Source organism: Penicillium manginii, assembly GCF_028828005.1.
Source record: "Penicillium manginii strain IBT 31320 chromosome Unknown utg000005l:1.0-5665137.0:1.0-5668048.0, whole genome shotgun sequence".
Lineage (NCBI taxonomy): Eukaryota > Fungi > Ascomycota > Eurotiomycetes > Eurotiales > Aspergillaceae > Penicillium > Penicillium manginii.
In genome coordinates this window covers 306538-325856 of record NW_026643106.1, presented here as the reverse complement: position 1 = coordinate 325856, position 19319 = coordinate 306538, and the positions used below count along the sequence as shown (strand labels likewise).

The 19319-nt window shown below is 48.1% G+C and overlaps 5 protein-coding genes across 5 annotated transcripts; 4 read left to right on the top strand and 1 right to left on the bottom strand.

Moving 5' to 3' along the window:
- Positions 1 to 254: 254 nt before the first annotated feature.
- On the bottom strand, positions 255 to 2341 carry N7533_006495 (H(+)-transporting V1 sector ATPase subunit A; the record flags this gene model as incomplete). The annotated part of the gene is made up of 6 exons (XM_057103145.1): positions 255 to 350; positions 402 to 1298; positions 1356 to 1541; positions 1605 to 2023; positions 2086 to 2170; positions 2225 to 2341. 6 exons carry the CDS (start codon positions 2339 to 2341, stop codon positions 255 to 257), a joined length of 1800 nt encoding a protein of 599 aa, XP_056958102.1.
- Positions 2342 to 2925: 584 nt separating this feature from the next.
- N7533_006494 (F0F1 ATP synthase subunit alpha) lies at positions 2926 to 4446 on the top strand (the record flags this gene model as incomplete). Its single annotated transcript, XM_057103144.1, has 1 exon — positions 2926 to 4446. The coding sequence occupies one exon, from the start codon at positions 2926 to 2928 to the stop codon at positions 4444 to 4446; it is 1521 nt and encodes a 506-aa protein (XP_056958101.1).
- Positions 4447 to 5544: 1098 nt separating this feature from the next.
- Positions 5545 to 6714, top strand: N7533_006493 (CCDC90 family protein; the record flags this gene model as incomplete). Its single annotated transcript, XM_057103143.1, has 1 exon — positions 5545 to 6714. One exon carries the CDS (start codon positions 5545 to 5547, stop codon positions 6712 to 6714), a length of 1170 nt encoding a protein of 389 aa, XP_056958100.1.
- Positions 6715 to 8087: 1373 nt separating this feature from the next.
- On the top strand, positions 8088 to 11823 carry N7533_006492 (cation-translocating P-type ATPase; the record flags this gene model as incomplete). The annotated part of the gene is made up of 4 exons (XM_057103142.1): positions 8088 to 10709; positions 10759 to 10900; positions 10953 to 11196; positions 11238 to 11823. 4 exons carry the CDS (start codon positions 8088 to 8090, stop codon positions 11821 to 11823), a joined length of 3594 nt encoding a protein of 1197 aa, XP_056958099.1.
- A 2769-nt stretch (positions 11824 to 14592) lies between these two features.
- On the top strand, positions 14593 to 17193 carry N7533_006491 (oleate hydratase; the record flags this gene model as incomplete). The annotated part of the gene is made up of 3 exons (XM_057103141.1): positions 14593 to 15146; positions 15219 to 16197; positions 17149 to 17193. The coding sequence occupies 3 exons, from the start codon at positions 14593 to 14595 to the stop codon at positions 17191 to 17193; spliced, it is 1578 nt and encodes a 525-aa protein (XP_056958098.1).
- Positions 17194 to 19319: the final 2126 nt, after the last annotated feature.

The window sequence follows — 19319 nt, the reverse complement described above, 5'->3', positions numbered from 1 at the left end:
ATAGTATCGAATGAAATTGTAACCGTATCTACATAATCACTGATGAGGGTGCATCAGTGCTTCATCCCAGTAGTCAATAATCAACACATTGCCCCCCAATCTTCCGAAGTAGTGAAATTAAGCTGGTATGGGTCTCAGGAGCCGTTGTTTCTTTGGGAACAGCAGGCTTTGATTTGACAAATTTACCCGATAATGACCGACAATCAGAATTGAGGAAGATAAAGACTTGGCTGGCATGTAACGTATTTGACATCTTAGCATATTGAAGACTGTGCTCGTTCCTCAGGGTCAACTTCACTAGTTAGGAAAGAGGCAAATATTTCAGAAAGTATGCGCAGAATATTTTCATACTGTTCAAGGGTCAAATTGGATTAACGACCGTACTGGGCCTAATTTCTCACCTTTGTTATCACCGTAGCTTCGTCATCAGGTATTTCAAACTTCATGTTCCGAAGTGCCGTCCAGGTAGTGGCGGTGTATTCTTTGACTTTTGCCCATTTATGGCCCTGAGAAATGATCCATTGGCTCTCATCATGAAAACGCATAAAAGCCTTCATCATATACTCGGTTTTCCAGAGAGGGCAAAATTGGTCATAATCACTATAGCCGTTCTGCTGTAGGAAATCTTCTTCAACCATTGAAGCCACACTAAGTGTAATTTTGTCGTGGTCATTAAGTGCAGTCTTGCCGACCAGTTGCACGAGCTGTTTCAAAGCTTCTGAGCTTGATAGAAGCTTTTTCATCTTGTCCCTTAGCTGTGGGAACCCAGGGTGGTACTTCTCATAGTGCGGTTCTAAGACTGCTGAGTATTTACTGTAAGATAAGGAGATGTTGATGGAAGGAAAGTGTTTCCTCTGCGCGAGCTTTTTGTCCAGACCCCAAAACACCTGAACAATACCAAGGGTGCAGCTAGTGACGGGGTCTGAAAAATCCCCACCGGGAGGGCTCACTGAACCAATAATACTGATGCTACCCGTCCTTTTCGCACTGCCGATAACCAGAGCTCGCCCTGCACGTTCATAGAAGGAAGCCAGCTTGGAACCTAGGTAGGCAGGGAACCCTTGGTCTGCAGGCATTTCCCCAAGGCGACCAGAAATCTCACGTAAAGCTTCGGCCCAGCGAGAGGTAGAATCCGCCATTAGCGTTACATTTTTGCCTTGATCCCGGAAATACTCCGAGATAGTAATACCGGTATAGATTGAAGCCTCGCGGGCGGCGACAGGCATGTTGGAGGTGTTAGCTACCAGGCAAGTTCGTCTCATTATAGACTCCATCTTTCCATCCTTGCTTATAGACAGCTTTGCTTCGAATTAGAATAGTAATTCTCGAGGTCCGGTACGGCATTCTTAACATACCCGAGGAAACTCCATCAAGACCTCTGTCATTTCGTTACCACGCTCACCACATCCAACATAGACAATGACATCGCTGTTTGAGAATTTGGAAATGCTTTGGCTGATGACTGTCTTGCCGCTTCCGAACGCACCAGGGATACATACCGTGCCGCCCTGTGCGCATGGGAAGAGAGCATCGAGGACTCTCTGTCCGGTGAAAAAAGGGGAATTGCAGCACAAACTTTCCGTGACGGGTCGAGGAACGCGTACCGGCCAAACATGCATCATGCTATACTCGACTTCGTTGCCATCGAATTCGATTGCCAAAAGCTTCTCGATAACCGTGTAGCTACCCGCCTCCGCTATTCGCGTGATTCTTCCCCTTGCACGCGGAGGAAGCATAATCTTATGGTCATCAAGTAAATTATTCTCGAATACATTTCCCCAGATATCACCGCCGGTGATGTGATCCCCAACTTTGAATGTTCCCGGCTTGAAGTCCCAAGTCTTTTCGCGGTTGAGTGCAGGAACGTCAATCCCACGTGGGATATAAATACTTTTTGTCAGGCATGAAATAGCCTCCAGAGGCCTTTGAGTTCCGTCGTAAATAGTACCCATCAGTCCAGGCCCAAGTTCGACAGTCAGAGGCTCTCCTGTGCCGGTTACAGGGTCACCAACTGCTACACCACCTGCCGGTCCGGTCATATGACGTCAGCAGCGGAAAGTGGGTAACGAACGGATAAAAACGTACTTGTTTCCTCGTAGATCTGTATGGTAACTTTATCGTGCTCTATTTTAATGATTTCCCCCACTAACGAGTCGTACCCTACCCGACACTGTAGAAAAGTTAGTCAAAAAATTCTTAGCATGTTGGACTCATAATCACTTACAAGTTCGTACATACAGCTGCCTCGCATATTCTCTGCAATAATAATTGGTCCTGAAATAGAGAATACTGAGCCGGTTTGGCCATTTTCCTTGTATAACTGTTCAACCCTCGACGCCATCGCATATGTTTTCGTAAGTACCGGAAGTTGTGGTACGTAAGGTATTTTGTGAAAACTTGTAAAAATGCGGTCGCAGATGCGTCGGAGAATATCAATACATCAAGTTGGCGGCGACTCGAGGGCGTTTCGTTGGCTGTGGCTTGCTTATATACCAGGTACAGAACGGCACCAAATGAAGAATCGTGAAGTTGATTATTGCAAATTGACTGCGGTTAGGCGCTGCCATTTATACTGAAGGTTTCAAATATTGGTATTGCGCGAAATCATTAATTACTTGTGCGGCTGTGCCACCCACCCACACCGCTCCCACGCACTCATTGTGGGCGGCTAGTTACATCATCATGACTGTAGTCGTTACCTTGACACTATCTTCTAGCTTTTCCTGACGATCTGAATCTTTAGGTTGGGAAATTTATCTAGGCATGTTTAAAAACACATGGCGGCTAATTAGTCGCTCCATCAATGATGCTTGCGCCGCTAGGGTCGACAGATGCTTCGACCGCCCAACAGCAGGTTTAATATCTTCTCACAAGCAGCTTTGTTCGTACGCTACTAACGCCAAACCATCCGCTGAAGCCTCTTCGATGCTTCAGCAGAGGATACACGACATTAAGGAGACATCTGACCTTCCAGAGGAAGGCCGAGTCTTGTCTGTCAGTGACGGTATAGTTCGTGCACATGGATTGACTAACATTCAAGCTGAAGAGCTTGTCGAATTTGCCTCCGGTGTGAAGGGTATGTGCATGAACCTAGAAGCTGCTCGTGTCGGTATCGTCCTTTTTGGTTCGGATCGCCTCGTCAAACAGGGCGAGATTGTCAAGCGAACTGGTGAGATTGTCGATATTCCTGTTGGCCCTGAGATGCTAGGTCGAGTGGTGAACGCACTCGGAAATCCCATCGATGGAAAAGGGGCCATCAAAACCACCGAGAAGCGCCGGGCTCAGCTCAAGGCCCCTGGTATTCTACCTCGCCATTCCGTCAACCAGCCCGTCCAGACTGGCCTAAAAGCAATTGACGCCATGGTACCCATTGGCCGCGGTCAGCGTGAGCTGATAATCGGGGATCGTCAAACTGGGAAGACGGCCATCGCTCTGGACACTATACTAAACCAGAGAAGATGGAATGGCTCCGACGCCGAGACTGACAAGCTGTACTGTATTTACGTTGCTATCGGCCAGAAGCGCTCAACGGTGGTCCAGCTTGTCAAGACCCTGGAGGAGAATGATGCCATGAAATATTCGATCGTTGTCGCAGCTACAGCTTCAGAAGCTGCTCCTCTTCAATACCTTGCGCCCTTCGCTGGCTGTGCTATTGGGGAGTGGTTCCGAGACAACGGCAGGCATGCCATTATCATCTATGATGATTTGTCAAAGCATGCTGTTGCCTACCGTCAGATGTCGCTGTTGCTCCGTCGGCCTCCTGGACGCGAGGCTTTCCCTGGAGATATCTTCTACCTCCATTCTCGTCTCTTGGAGCGCGCCGCAAAATTGAATAATAAGCAAGGTGGCGGTTCTCTCACTGCTCTTCCTATCGTTGAGACGCAGGGTGGTGACGTTTCTGCATACATCCCCACCAACGTGATCTCCATCACTGATGGTCAGATATTTTTGGAATCTGAACTCTTCTACAAGGGCATCCGTCCTGCGGTCAATGTTGGATTATCTGTGTCTCGTGTTGGCTCTGCTGCACAGCTTCAATCTATGAAACAGGTCGCCGGTTCCCTCAAGCTCTTCTTGGCCCAATATCGTGAAGTTGCTGCCTTTTCTCAACTAGGTTCAGATTTGGATGCCGCCACCAAGCAAACGCTTAGACGTGGTGAGCGTCTAACAGAGCTTTTGAAACAGAAGCAGTACGCTCCAATGGCTGTCAATGAGATGGTACCCTTGATCTACGCTGGTATTAATGGCCTTCTTGACTATATATCTGTTAACAGGATTATGCGCTGGGAAGCTGAGCTCCTTGCCCACTTGAAAAACAATAAGCCAGAGATACTCTCCAGGATTCAAGATGAAGGCAAACTAAGCAATGGCCTGGAAGCTCAGGTCAAGAAAGTCATCATCGACTTCAACAAAACTTTCACGCAGGCAGTTGTTTCCGGTGCGTAAATCTGCGTCGCGTTGTTTTTCATTCGAGCTTTGGTTCCACGCACGTTTCCATCTACGATATTTACACGTGAAACGGCGTAGCATCGGGTTAACTAATTCCTGCTCTTCGGCCTCAAATTGTCACCAAACTTTCGTAGGAATGAGCCTTGGGTATGAAGTCCTCTGAGATATTCTGAGATATATATCAAATAACATTCGACGCCTCATTACTTAGTTTAGAAAATCTGTTATGTACTTCCGTCCACTAAATCTCGTTCTGGAGCTGATTGTTAAGGGATATTCTTCCGTGAGACCTTTGAATTTCGGAAACACTTAATCTCTTTATACCCGAGGGCTGTCCTTGTACTACTGTCACCTATTAATTAAAAACGGTATCTTTTGATCCATTGTTCTGCCGTTGATTTCGGACAGTCCATGACGTCACATCTACTACGCCACTGTCATCTGCGTACGTTTGTAAGCTCCACATTGATACTTCGCTGCTTTTCCTCTGTATCCTTGGATCTTATTCGTCAACTGCCAGTGAATAAGAGTCAATTTATAATATACGAAGGCTCTGCTTTTTAGTTTCCTACAGGTAGGTGGGTGGTGAAACGCAGCTCCCCTCATAGTGTGTGACATCCTAAATGATTATGCTCACGTTGGGGTTCTCACATATTATGACCCGGTATTCTCCCTGAGATTGGCAAATATACAGGAGTGAGGTGAGCCTTTGTACGGTAATATTGCTATGTGCGCCACACGATGTTACATCATTACGAAGACACCCCAGAGCTGGTGTCCAATGAGTACGGTCTGCATTATAGTTCACCTACCAACAATGTTTCTAGTTGCAGGTGAGCCTTGGTAGAATAAAGTGAAATAAATTATCTGGAATGTCAAATGAAGTTGTCGTCCAGTGGTGGATATATAATTGCTTTATGAGTCAGAAATGCGCACCCTGACAATATCTTTGTCTAGCGGTATATTTTCTTGTTATTATTGACACCCGACTGCTTGACCACCATTCCGGAGTACGAGGTAACTGCATTGTGGTGGACCTTACACTTCGTTTTCTCTATAGCGCAATACTCTATCTGAGCTTTTGCTTATCGTATTATGGTGACCCCGAAGCTTCCATTTCTCCATCCAAATTTCATACGCGTCGCGCAGTCATATAAACGATCTTCCGGCCGCACCATTCGATTTCCTTTCAGCGGTGGCTCTAGCCTTCACGCCGGTTTCTATACTAGTCTACAATACAATCAACAAGTGCATCCACAGTACAACTGCTCATATGCCAAGCCAAGCCTCCATCCATGCAGGCGATCGAAGGACGGTTCATCCAGCCAGCTCGATGAAGTCACATTGTCCGGAGAAGGCGATACAAGTAGCAGTGAGAGGAACAACATTTTGCCAGACCAGCAGCTTCAAGATGCCAAAAGGGTGACTACAATTACATTCTTTTCAACATCATTCGATAAGCAAGCTTTTCTAGACTCGAAGCAAGGCAACTCGTTGGTAGATTCAGAGCAGCAAGAGGAGCATGTGATGGGCAATGATGGGGCCCAAGATGCCTCTACCTCTTCCGCTCGTCTTGCACGGACGGAAAGCAAAAAGCCACATATATCTCCCTACCCGAACCAGGGCGCGTTTGACGATGCAATCCACATGCCCACCCCCTCAGCCTATCTGACCCCCCCTGGACTAATAACACCACACAACAAACCCCCACGCCCGATACCAATTCGTAGCGAGTATCAACCCGATACTTATTTCTTAGTTCGTGATCTCACAAATGGCGGCTTTACAAATGAGCAATCGGTGACAATCACGAAAGCTATGCAACATATCCTACAAAAGAACATCGATATCGCAAAACAATGTCTGATTTCCAAATCCACTGTCGACAACGAGTCCTACCAATTCAAGGCAGCCTGCTCAGAATTCCGATCGTCCTTACAAACAGCGTATAATTTGGAAACGAAAAGACAACGTGCTTTGCGGATACAATTGGAGCAAGAATATGATACTCTCTCGCAGCGTCTCACCCAAGAAATTGTTGGCATGAAAGATAGTATCAAGGGTATGTTAAATGAATATAGCATTGCCACCCGAGAGGACCAACGGATTATCGAAATCTTGCTCCAGGAGCTCAATTACAAAATTAGTGTGTCACTAAACAGCGATGGGAAGACCGCAATCGACAGTATCAGATGGATGTTGACACGTCGCGCTGCCCTGACTATTGCATCTTGCGCTTGTGCGTCTTTAATGCGTCTCGAATAAGATCTGAAACCTCATGGCTGACGATATCCTTTTACCAAGTGATGATTGTCTTCTTCCTGAAGTACTCTTCTACCCGCGCGCAAGATTCAGAGCAAAACATCAAAAACGAATGACAGTCTGTTGCAAAGGCACCTCTCAAACAAAGTGAGACATCCTCTCTTTATTACCTTCTGATGGTTATCAATACTGATCATGGTATCTTCAAGTGTGCCCCGAGGAACCAGGACAGAAATAATGGTCTAACTCCGGGGCACCTTATTGACGCATACTGTATTGAGCTGAAACAAACTTAAGCCTTATCATATTACCCATTATCTTCGTACTCAAAATGGGGCTCTTAAACGCAGCTCCATAATACCAACCTCTAACCTCAGGAATATATGATGGAGTGTGGTTCATGGCCTACTGTACCCTCCATAAATGATACTAGAGTCCTCAACCACCCCAGAAGAACCACTGCATTAGCTGACTTTGTATTTTGCAGGTCACACTTGTATGAATTGTGGAGAAATAGTCCATTCAATTATTACTTCTCTGCGAATAAGACATGTTACCAGATCATTTGCTCGGTTGATCCCGAAGCGCAGTCACGTTTTATATAAATTCAGCACTTTGTTTTCCGTCGATGGGGTCTGGGTCTTCTTCACTCGATGCTGAAGGTTGAGATTAACATCATCCTGATCTGCCCTAATCTAAAGACGACAACCTTTCAGTGGAAGATTCTTGGATCCATGATAATGCAAACAGTGGAAGCTCACCGCAGCCTCGCTCAATGTAGCCAGGGCTTCATCCCATTTAAGCCCAGTTTTTGTCTTTTCTGACAGGTCCGTGGCCAAAGGCGCTGATTCAAAATCATCAGGAAACCCGGTAGCAACAGAAGTTGGAGTAGTTCTCTTTGTAGTGCTGAATTGGGGTAGTTCGTGATAGCAAGCCCTAAAAATATGACCGACCCGTAGAAGTGAACAAGGCCTGGCTGATAGGGGTCGCATGGTAGTAGCCACAGGCTTGGGTTGTTGAGTGTTGTGACTGACGTGAATAACGTGACTGATTTCTGCTTCAATGATGTAGTGTCAATGGTGAAAGCTAGTCGTCTCGATTCAGAGAACAGATTAATTTGGATGGAGCGTAACTTTGCTGATCAACTGATTGGCGGTTAGGTGACTGTTGGTCATTATGAGGTCAATACTCCGTATTGTTTTCCGTAGATGCAGATGACAAATTCGATACCGTCGTTGTTACCCCGCTATCGAGCTCAATACTATTCCAAATATTTAAAATTCGAACCAGTTTTATTTTTACCATAACGCCTCTATACAAAAATACTAGCTATCAAATCGATTTAGGGCACTTATGCATTCTCGCACCAAGCCGGCATGACCGACTCGAATACCCATCTGGTGTCCGTGCCCTTTACGCAGTCTGGTGCCAAGTCAGTAGAGTCAGAGAGCATTCCTCAAAACCTTTTTAGCCAAGGCAGAGACACATATGCTCCTCTATCATCTCACATATCGCTGGGTAGAGACAATTCCGGCAATGATGGTGGTACGCTCCAACCAGGACTCAGCGGGGAGTCCAATTTCGAAGCGGCGAACAAGAAGTTCGCCTTCTCGCTGGACCAGCTGAACAAACTCCTAAACCCCAAGAGTTTCAGCGCCTTTAGCGCTCTAGGTGGCATGAGTGGGCTTGAAAAAGGTCTGCGAACCGACGTGCTGAGCGGCTTGAGCATTGACGAGACCGTGTTGGATGACACGGGGAGTTTTGACCGGGTGGGTGTACGAACCTTCGTGGCACCGCATGATGCCAGTCTGGAAGAATCAGCAATGAAGTGGCCACAGGACCAATTTGCGGATCGCCAGCGTGTGTTTGGAATTAACAGGCTTCCCGAGAAGAAGCTCAAATCTATTTGGGAGCTCGTCTGGATCGCGTACAATGATAGGGTGTTGATTCTTCTATCAATTGCCGCTGCTGTATCCCTTGCCGTTGGTATTCCGCAAACTGTGCGAGGAACGGGCGTGGAATGGGTGGAGGGAGCAGCGATCATAGTTGCCATCTTTGTTGTCGTCACCGTCGGTGCGGCGAATGATTGGCAGAAAGAACGGCAATTCGCGAAGCTTAACCAAAAGAAAGAGGATCGATATGTCAAGGTCGTCCGATCGGGCAAGAGGGCGGAGGTGTCGAACTATGATATTATGGTCGGGGACGTGATATGCCTGGAACCGGGCGATATAATCCCAGCCGATGGGATCCTGATTGACGGACAGGGCGTCAAATGTGACGAGTCGTCGGTAACAGGCGAGTCAGACCTCCTTCGGAAAACCCCTGGCGACAAGGCCTACAGGGCAGTTGAGCAGAATGACGACCTGAAGAAGATGGATCCATTCATCATGTCGGGTTCTAAGGTTGAAGAGGGTATGGGGACCTTTCTGGTCACTGCTACCGGTGTCCACTCGACCTACGGCCGAACCATGATGTCTCTCCAGGCTGAGGGCGAGACTACCCCGCTACAGGTCAAGCTAAACGTGCTGGCAGATTATATTGCCAAGGTTGGCCTTGCCTCAGGCCTGACACTGTTCATAGTGCTGTTCATCAAGTTTCTAGTCCGCCTCAAGGACATCCAAGGCGGTGCAGAGGCCAAAGGCCAGGCTTTTCTGCGGATTTTTATTGTGGCCGTCACCGTCGTCGTTGTAGCAGTACCCGAGGGACTGCCATTGGCGGTCACCCTCGCTCTCGCCTTTGCAACAACAAGGATGATCAAGGACAACAACCTCGTACGCTTACTCAGAGCATGTGAGACCATGGGAAATGCCACAACCATTTGCTCCGACAAAACCGGCACACTCACCGAGAATAAAATGAGTGTCGTGGCTGTGACTCTAGGCACCACGTCACGATTTGGAGAGCAACCGTCTTCGAACGATGCGGCCAGCGCACCAAGCCCAGGGACTCTGTCAGCCTCTAAATTTATATCCTCGCTTGCACTATCGATCAAAAACCATTTGCTTCAATCAATCGTCCTCAACTCGACTGCGTTCGAGGGTAAGCGTGATGGAGTGACGACGTTTATTGGATCGAAGACGGAGACGGCGTTGTTGTCATTCGCGCGAGAGCAACTCGGGCTTGGTCCAGTGGGCGAGGCGAGAGCAAACGTGAAGATTGTGCAGATATTCCCGTTCGCCTCAAGTCGCAAATGCATGGCAGTGGTTGTTTCGATGGATAATGGAAAGTATCGGATGCTGGTGAAAGGTGCTGCAGAGATCTTACTCCGCCAATCGACACAGATCGTGCAAGATGCGACCAGTGGTATGGCGGAGGCACCGCTATCCGAGGACAATAGGCTCGCGCTAGATACCATTATAACGAATTACGCGTCTCGCTCTCTGAGGTGTATTGCGCTTGTGCACCGGGACTTTGAAAACTGGCCGCCACATGGGACACCGACGCACGAAAATGACGGCGAAATGGCATACTTTGAGCCAATATTCAAGAACATGACGATGCTAGGCATCTTCGGCATCCAGGACCCCGTCCGCGAAGGAGTCCCCGACGCGGTCCGCCAGTGTCAGCGCGCCGGAGTTTTTGTCAGGATGGTGACTGGCGACAATATTAACACAGCGAAAGCCATCGCCCAGCAATGCGGTATCTACACGCCTGGTGGTATCACCATCGAAGGGCCTGAATTCCGCCAGTTGAACCACGATCGGATAAACGAGCTCATCCCAAATCTGCAGATTATCGCGCGGTCAAGTCCAGACGACAAGAACATTTTGGTCAGCCAGCTCAAGGAACTTGGCGACACCGTAGCCGTGACTGGGGATGGGACAAATGACGCGCTGGCACTTAAGACTGCTGACGTTGGTTTTGCAATGGGCATAACGGGCACTGAAGTTGCGAAGGAGGCGTCAGATATTATCATAATGGACGACAATTTTGCATCAATTGTCAAGGCGATAGCGTGGGGACGCACGGTCAATGACGCCGTCAAAAAGTTCCTTCAGGTAAGATCACCATAACCCGTTCCAAGACCTGAAACTGACTACCATTTAGTTCCAAATAACCGTTAACATCACTGCTGTCGTCCTCACCTTTGTTTCGGCTGTTGCCAGTAATAACGAGGATTCTGTCCTCAGCGCAGTTCAGCTGTTGTGGGTCAACCTCATCATGGACACTTTCGCCGCTCTTGCACTTGGTATCCTTTCCCCATATCTTGGGTTTCTCCAAGGTTCCTAATCGTTCTATAGCGACGGACCCTCCTTCAGCATACGTTCTCGAGCGCAAACCCGATCTCAAATCCGCGCCGTTAATCACCTTGACAATGTGGAAGATGATCGTTGGCCAGGCCATCTATCAACTAGCAGTGTCGCTCATCCTGCACTTTCATGGTCAATCCCTCTTCTTAAAATGGGAGATCAGGTATGTGCAGACAGTGGTGTTCAATACTTTTGTATTCATGCAGATATTCAACCAGTACAAGCAAGTAGTGCGGTTCTCTCCCGGTAGCATCACCTACTGACTGATACCTGCAGCTGTCGCCGGATTGACAACCGTCTAAATATTTTGGAGGGCATCCTAAGCAACAGATGGTTCATTCTCATTCAGGTCATCATCATCGGTGGCCAGATCATGATCATTTTCCTCGGTGGCAAAGCCTTTTCCGTGCAGTGTCTTGACCAGCCCTCCCAGTGGGCAGTCAGCGTGTTGCTTGGGGCTCTTACGGTACCGATGGGGGTAATGCTTCGTCTGATCCCGGATAAAGTCATCTCCAGGGTTATAATATATATATGGAGCCGCGCAAAGGGTCCTGGGCTGGATGTCTCTGGGGAGGACCGCCATTACGGGTGGGATCTCGCACTGGAGGGAATCCGCGACCAGCCGTCGTTCATGAAGAGGATCCGCGGAGGGCGACTGAGGCATATAATACACAAGCACCCCGAAGTTTTCTTCCAGTCCCGCGGCAGCTCACAACTCCCATATGCTTCTACGCTGCCCACAACGATTGAAGACACGACGGTCAGTGGCCTTATGGATGAACATTCGACATCTGCGCCTGCATCTGAGCGGACACCTTTAATTTGCGGTAGTGGGACGAAACAGAGCCAGTCGCAGGTGTAGGCATCACACCATCAGCAAAGACTTTTCGTCGTCGTTTTGATAATCCATGCGGAGGTACGAATCTCTCGCTATATGTGTCTTCAAATGGCGATACTGTAACGTATTTGTTTGACTCTTGTTATGTAAATTAATAAGAAATTTTCAACTTTGGTGCCACAGACCCTACCAGTGAGTCGAAATGACGAGGGGGCAAGCCATCCATGATCATGCGGATTCCCTGGAACCGCAGGCGGCGGCGGTCATGGTCAACGAGCACCAGAGTTAAGTGGCGCAGGACTTTTCGACGTGAGGCTTGTTCCGCAAGTTTTGAAACAAAATCCCATTGTTATTCCTGAAGCTTAGAGGGTGATACCGCATAAATCAAGAAAACATGGACAATCGATCTAAGAGATCCGGTAGGACCGGGAGGGAACTTCAGAGTATAATGATGGCATTTTGATATGTTGTGTAACACTCCTGTCGGTCATTAAATTTGCCAGGCAATAGATCAACAATTACTCCGAATTGACAGGACTTTCCATTTCTCGTCTATTCATGAGTTGGCCACCCCTCCAATGTCAATTGACCGCGAAACTCCGGGCTGTAGACAGAACTCATATTGTCCAAGGTTGCCACATAGCGATTGCGGCCGCCCACTTTGGCATGGGTAGTATAATGGGCCTTGAGATTGTCCGCGCGTTTGAAGGTGCGGTGACATTCTGGCACCCAGCAGGTGTACGGCCTTTCATCTGATGGCATGTCAGGTGTCGCTCGAGGGCCTTTCGGCGCCTTAATTGGCTGTCACACCCCGAGTGTGTATATTTAAACTGCCGCTGGGGTACTTTATGTAGCAATTTCTGAAAGCTCCAGTCCGGAGGATCTTGAGGAGAATCAATAGAGTGACATTGGCAGGCGCGAGAGAACCTGGGCTGGTTACAGCCTCTGTATCACTGTCAAGCCACGTAGAACAGGAATGGCAGGTAGGAATAACTTTTGCCTCGGAGGCCTGGGGCCTTTTAGATCAATATAACAATCTAGAAGGATACGATCTCGGCATATTTCCCAGACAGCAAATGACAGGGATCGATACCCAATGGTCGAGGCCGGAGCCGGAAAAGTATCCTGGTCGTCGAAAAACGCGACCGAGGTGGCCATTCCGATGAATCTGCAAGATATTGTCTTCTGGATGAAACAGCCCAAGCGTTTGTTGTGGAAGGGCCATGCTGATAGGATGTGGAATGAAGCAAGGGTCGGTAATCAAGAGCCATTTGGCTTTCGCTTCGTTCAGCATTGGTCCTTGACTCTAATGGGGTCGGGTCTGCGAATACTCCTCCGGACATGGCTGTCTCAGATAATGCGAATCCATTTGCAAGCGATTGTTCGGGAATTGCACGCAAGCAGTATCGCAGTGTGACTGTTGGCTGCCTTGTACCGAGTAGAAGAAGTAGTAATGCAATAAATGGAATCGCATAATCCAAAACAGCAGCAATGCGACAGGGGAAGTTCGGACGGCGAAAGACTGTACGCGCGATAGACCAATTCCTCTGGTAACCTCTTACAATAGCAAGCAAATATGAAAAAGAAACTAGCAATATATCACAATCAGTGGAAGTGAGGGATTTGTCCTCAAATTTCCTCGAGGGACTTTTGACAGCACCGAGTTGGTGCTTTTCACACGTATGACAATAGCTGAGTTCGAACGATATTTTATTTATCACCGTTAAACGGTTGAAATGACGGTGATGACTCCACGATGAGACACGCGATAGTCCATCCGGTCTGTATCATTCAAAATTTCTTTCTTGCGCGATTTATTTTTACTCCTTCTCAATGGTGATTGATTAATTGTTGCTCCTCTCCGTTAACATTGAAGTGCTTGTTAAAAGAAGAAAAGAAAAACAAAAATAGATCGATCAGAACTCCTCTCTATGTTGAAGAATCTGTGCGAAAAAAATGCAGTTCCTAGAGGCAATTTGGTTGTCACCATGTGTCGTTAGATTGATGAGAAGTTTATTTTTCACGGTTTCACATTCCAGTGCACGCCACATATCGTGAGTTCTAACTAGTCGACCACTTTTCTGCGGCTCACAGCAAATATCTCAAGCAGTATCGCCTTAGCGTCTTCTCAGTGGTCTGTGCTTGCGACCCGCGTCCACTAAGCCGAGGGCCAATGTGCCTTCAGTCCGTGAAGCTGCGACCCGTCCGCGGCAAGTTCTGCGACCATCATTCTCGTGCTGGATGGCCATTCGGATGCTCTCATGAGTTGCGATTGCTCGTGCCTCTCGCAAGCTATATGTATCCACCCTCTGATCCGCTACCAGCGCGTCAACGACGAGAGCATGTGCCACTTTGACCGCCAATTTCAGCGGCGATTCCATCCATCGGTTCTCTAGGTCGGGAGCAATCTTCTCGTGTTCTAACAAAGTCCGGACCATTTCTAAGCTCCCAGCACGAGAAGCAATCCCCAGAGCCGTGTCATGCATCGCCAAAGTGCCTTGGTTGATCCTGAGCCGTTCGCCTTGCTGCACCAACAGTCTAACAGCCTCCACGTGGGGACAAGCAGGCACATTTTGATTGGTTACTTGTGAAAAATAAGCCATTCGAGATGTCGTCATTATTGCCACCTTCTGTGCCGACCATAAGTGCGGGGATCTAGATTTTAACGGCTATATTATAATGGAAATTGAATTGAATCATCCCTTGCACCCACTTTTTGTTTATTCAATTATTTTGCTCGTGACGGTTTATAACAATCCGACTCTACTTTTTCACTGCATTGCTAAGTCTAAGATGAACAAGAAAGATCTCCAAGCTGGAAAAAAGCGTTCTCCGGAGACAACCGAAGCTTGGATTCTTGGGAGTGGGACCGCATCCTTTGCGGCCGCATTGTATCTTGTTCAGAATGTCAAGATACCTGCCCCCAAGGTACATGTCCTGGATTCCAACGTGTCAATCGAAAATGCCCTGCACCACAAGGGTAACTCTATGGCCGGATATGACCAGTTCGCAGGGTGCTTGCCTGTTCCGGTCGGCACACCTTTGAAAGAGCTCCTTGCTTCTGTCCCTTCGGTCGGGAACCAGGGACAGACTGTTTTGGAAGACATTCAGAACGCAGAAATAAACCGAACATCTGTTACATATGATCACGGCACACGTTTCGTGGTGAAAAGGAATAGCACTCTGAGAAATATCCCTACCAAGTCATTGAACTTGAGCTCTAAACAACGTCTGCAGCTAATATGGTTTATTCTGAAGCGGGAGAAACGTTTAGGGAGAAACCAGATACAAGACTGTTTGCCCAATAGCTTCTTCCAAAGCTCATTTTGGGTTGTCTGGTCTGCTCAGTGCGTGATTTCTTCGAGTTGATTAGGACGCTTTTCTGCCAATTCTGACTAATATATTGCAAAATCCTTCAGATTCGGCTTTCAGACATGGCATAGTGCAGCAGAATTCAGGCGTTCTCTCCGTCTATACCTCAACGAATTCCACAGCTTGAGTATCTTGAGCTGCCTGGATATTACGGGTTACTACCAGCATGAGTATATTCTCATGCCCGTGTATCGATTTCTTCACAGCCTGGGGGTGGATTTCCAGTTTGACACGAAGGTTGCCGATATTGCGATGATTTCCCACAACAGTCACCAAACCATTTCACAACTGGAGCTTATTCAGGGAGGATTTGGAACACGGAAACAACTTGGACAAAACGACATTGTTATCATGACACTAGGATCTACTGTCTCCGGCTCAGCAACAGGAACGAACGACCATCAACCAATTTGGCAGCCAGTCGAAACAGGCGAGGAACTGGACGAAAATTGGTCACTATGGTTGGAACTTGGAACCAGAGACCGCAAATTCGGCAATCCCTATAATTTCTGCACTCGTAAACCTGAATCGATGATGGAATCCTTCACAATCACTACTGAGGATTTAACCTTTTTCCAGCAGATCAGTGCATTATCACATTCTATGGTCGGCGCTGGAGCATTCATCACCTTACCCGAAAGTAACTGGAGATTGAATATCTGTATTCCCACACAGCCGGTTTTCTTCGAGCAGCCGTACAACGTGCGCATTCTTTGGGGCTTTGCACTCTTTCCGTGGGGTAAAGGGAGCTACGTGAGGAAGCCAATGCTCGAGTGTTCGGGCGCAGAGATCATGACCGAACTGCTCTGGCATCTGGAAATCCTGCCCGAGATAATCATTCGGCGCACTGTGACCATTCCGCGCGTGATGCCCAGAATGAGTAGCATTCTATTAGCCCACTCCTCGCGCGACCGCCCTGAGGTCATACCCCAGAATACCTGCAATATTGGCTTGATTGGGCAATTTGTAGATATGCCGCGGTATTCGTGCGCAGACATGAGTTACGGTGTTCGGACAGCGCAGATGGTTGTATCTCGGTTGATGGGCGTCGATATACAACAAGAAGAAAGGCGGAAACTACCAATGCCGACTCTGCTGAAAATTCTCTTCTGGAAGTGACAAAACCTACCCCTTCCGCCCGCTGCTGACGAGGGAGAACGCGTATACCCGCGATAAGATTCAAGCTCAGTGGAAGCAGGAGTGGAAATATAGCACCAACGGCGGTCATTTACGGAAGATTGACAGCAATCTACCGGCGGCGTACACCCGAAGATTATACGGAAGCCTACCCAGGGGCCGAGCGTACCTGTTAACCGAACTACGCACGAGCCACAACTGGCTGTTCACCTTCGCCATGGCTTTCGGCTTCCGCGACGACGGTCAGTGCGTTTGCGCCGCGCAAGAAACAGTCATTCAAGCTCTGCATTCCTGCGCTTCACCACTTTCGATGTTGCTATTGAGACTACACTACCGCGTTTTGTCTGGCATCTAGAAATGGGCAGTCAGTTTGTTCAATATTTCCAAACATCTGATCAGGGCTACTATATACTTTATTGCAATCCTTGCCATGGGTCTTTCAGGTCGTGTCAGCAGAATTCTACGATAGGCATGGAGATTTCATCAGGTGGGAGAGGTGGGAGCCGAGTTTTGTGCCTATTTGCAAGCTCTTGCTCAAACTGGGCATGCTACAGAATTCAAGTTTATTCCTCCCAAAAGAAAGTTCAAAGCCGGTCAGTATGCTAGTTGAAACCTGCGACCAGATTCTGATGTCTCGTTATTAGCCAAAGCCGGCGGTAATCCTAGCACTACATCGTCACTTTATGAGCATGAGCTTGAAGCCTTACCTTACTATGTCTGTGAGGACCTTGTCGGGCTCTGGGTCAATATCATCGAGCCTAAGATCAGATATGTGATGATTTCAAACGAGACTGGTGGCCCGAAGCTATACCGTTCAAAAGACCACGGCTGCTTTATAAGTTCGGTATGCTCACCAACCCGCTTAAGGTTCCCTGCTTACTTTAGAAAGAGAGGATTGAGCTACTGGCCTCGTTGCTCGGCGGAAGATTGCGTGAGGTTGCGACCCCCGATGAGCTGTGGATTACTGCTAGTCATTGCACTGGTTTATGCAGATCAGAAACATATCAGCGCATCCTTGAAAAATACTTGAGATATGAGGTGAGCTTCCCGAAAATCACTTGAAAGCTCCAAAGGAGTCATCCGGCTCCCCGATCAACTGGTTTTTATGGCATCGGTCTACGTAGAGGAAGGGACGCCCAGCTTTGGACGACGCATGCAATCACCTACACAAATCAATCGCTAAGAGCGCCGATAGAGATGCTGGTCATCACCTTGGAAGAGGTCGAACGGCAGCTGTTGGTCGCAAAGCCTTGGAAAACGCCGGGCAAAGATGGTCTGCCGGCGATAATCTGGAAGATGACATGGCACGTAGTCAAGCACAGGGTCTTGGAGCTATTCCAGGCGTCGCTGGAAGAAGGCACGTTACCCAAGCAGTGGAGACATGCGAAAATCATACCGCTCAAAAAACCGAATAAAGAAAATTACACCATTGCCAAAGCATGGAGGCCAATTTCGCTCCTTGCGACCCTGGGGAATATTCTGGAATCGGTCGTCGCAGAGCGGATCTCACACGCAGTGGAGAAGTACGGCCTGCCACAGAACGTCGGACGACATTCCAAACGAGTGGATGCAGCACTCCCAGGAAAACATACCCGGCAAGTTGTATGGTCGGTTATCGTGGAAAGAAGCGAGCGTGCTGGCCCAACTCCAGACTGGCATGGCAAGACTTAATGGATATCTTTATCGAATCAACGTCGCAGAGAAGGATCAATGTGCATGTGGACAAGCAAGAAAGACCGTGGAACACTTCCTCTTTCGATGTCGGAAGTGGACCGCACACCGGATAGGAATGCTAAAATGTACCCATACTCACCGAGGGAATATATCCCTCTTCCTGGGCGGAAAGTCGCCGTCAGATGATCAGAACTGGACGCCGAATCTAGAAGCAGTGCGAGCCATAATACGGGTTGCAATCGCCACGGGCCGACTCGACGCCACTTAGCCGTGTCAACCAACACAAATCAACCCTACCCCAACCCAACCCTAATCTAACCCCCACCAACTACCTTGTGCCAGAGACGGTAGACGCGCTTCAACTGCCGAGGATAGGATGCTGAACACTTGGAGAAGCGCCTTCAAGCAGGTCTACTAACCAAAGACTAACCCACAAGGACCAGCCAAGATATTGATATCTGAGATGACATATACTGAAAGAAATCCTGTATGGGCTCCAAGGAGGCATAGCATTAGCTAAGGCATGTATTTTTAGATCAGTGATATTTGCCCTTTCGGTTCAGCCGCCGGGCGTTAATGAATTGTGTGTGTGTGTGTGTAGGAGACACGCTCCTCATCCAAAGATTCGTGAGACCCTCACATAAACTTGAACCAATCATATCTACAGAGACCAGGTGATACATGTTGGTCATCCATGGCATCGATTGGCTCATTATTCCTTGATTGGTATAAGCACACTAATATCCAATCATATAGCATTCTAATCGAGGACCCACAGGCTCCTGGGAGCCATGGCCAGATACTAGGCAATGATTTCACAGAAGACCAGCGCATATGCGGTCCATTCATTGCACTAATTGGTTTATATCTCCGAGTAGTAATCCCTAACATCCACATCCACCTCATTCCCAGGGGATTGATGTGGGTAATAAGTTTGCAAAAAAGCGACTGGCCGCGGAGGCTTGTGTTACGAAAACGTAATTGACCTAATAACTGACACTGTACAAGGGACTCTGTCGTGAAATAGTTCTGCGTGAATCAGTGCCGCGCCATACCATAGCTTAGATCTACTTGATATTTTGTAGGTGTGATGCATTTTCTCCGATATGTGAGGTAGGCAATGAAGAGCACTTTGGTTTGGCTGGTTAAGATCTAGGGTCGCAATATGGCATGGTGTTTGCCTGCCTTTGATGAGTTGCTATCGCGGGGACTAACGGGCTCATCGCCGGTGAGTGAAATGAAATGACATGACTTCGTCACCTCACCCCTCGCAATAAAGGGCGGACTGACGGTGGCGAACGTTGATAACTGTCATCAATTCTTTTTGTGGCATTCTC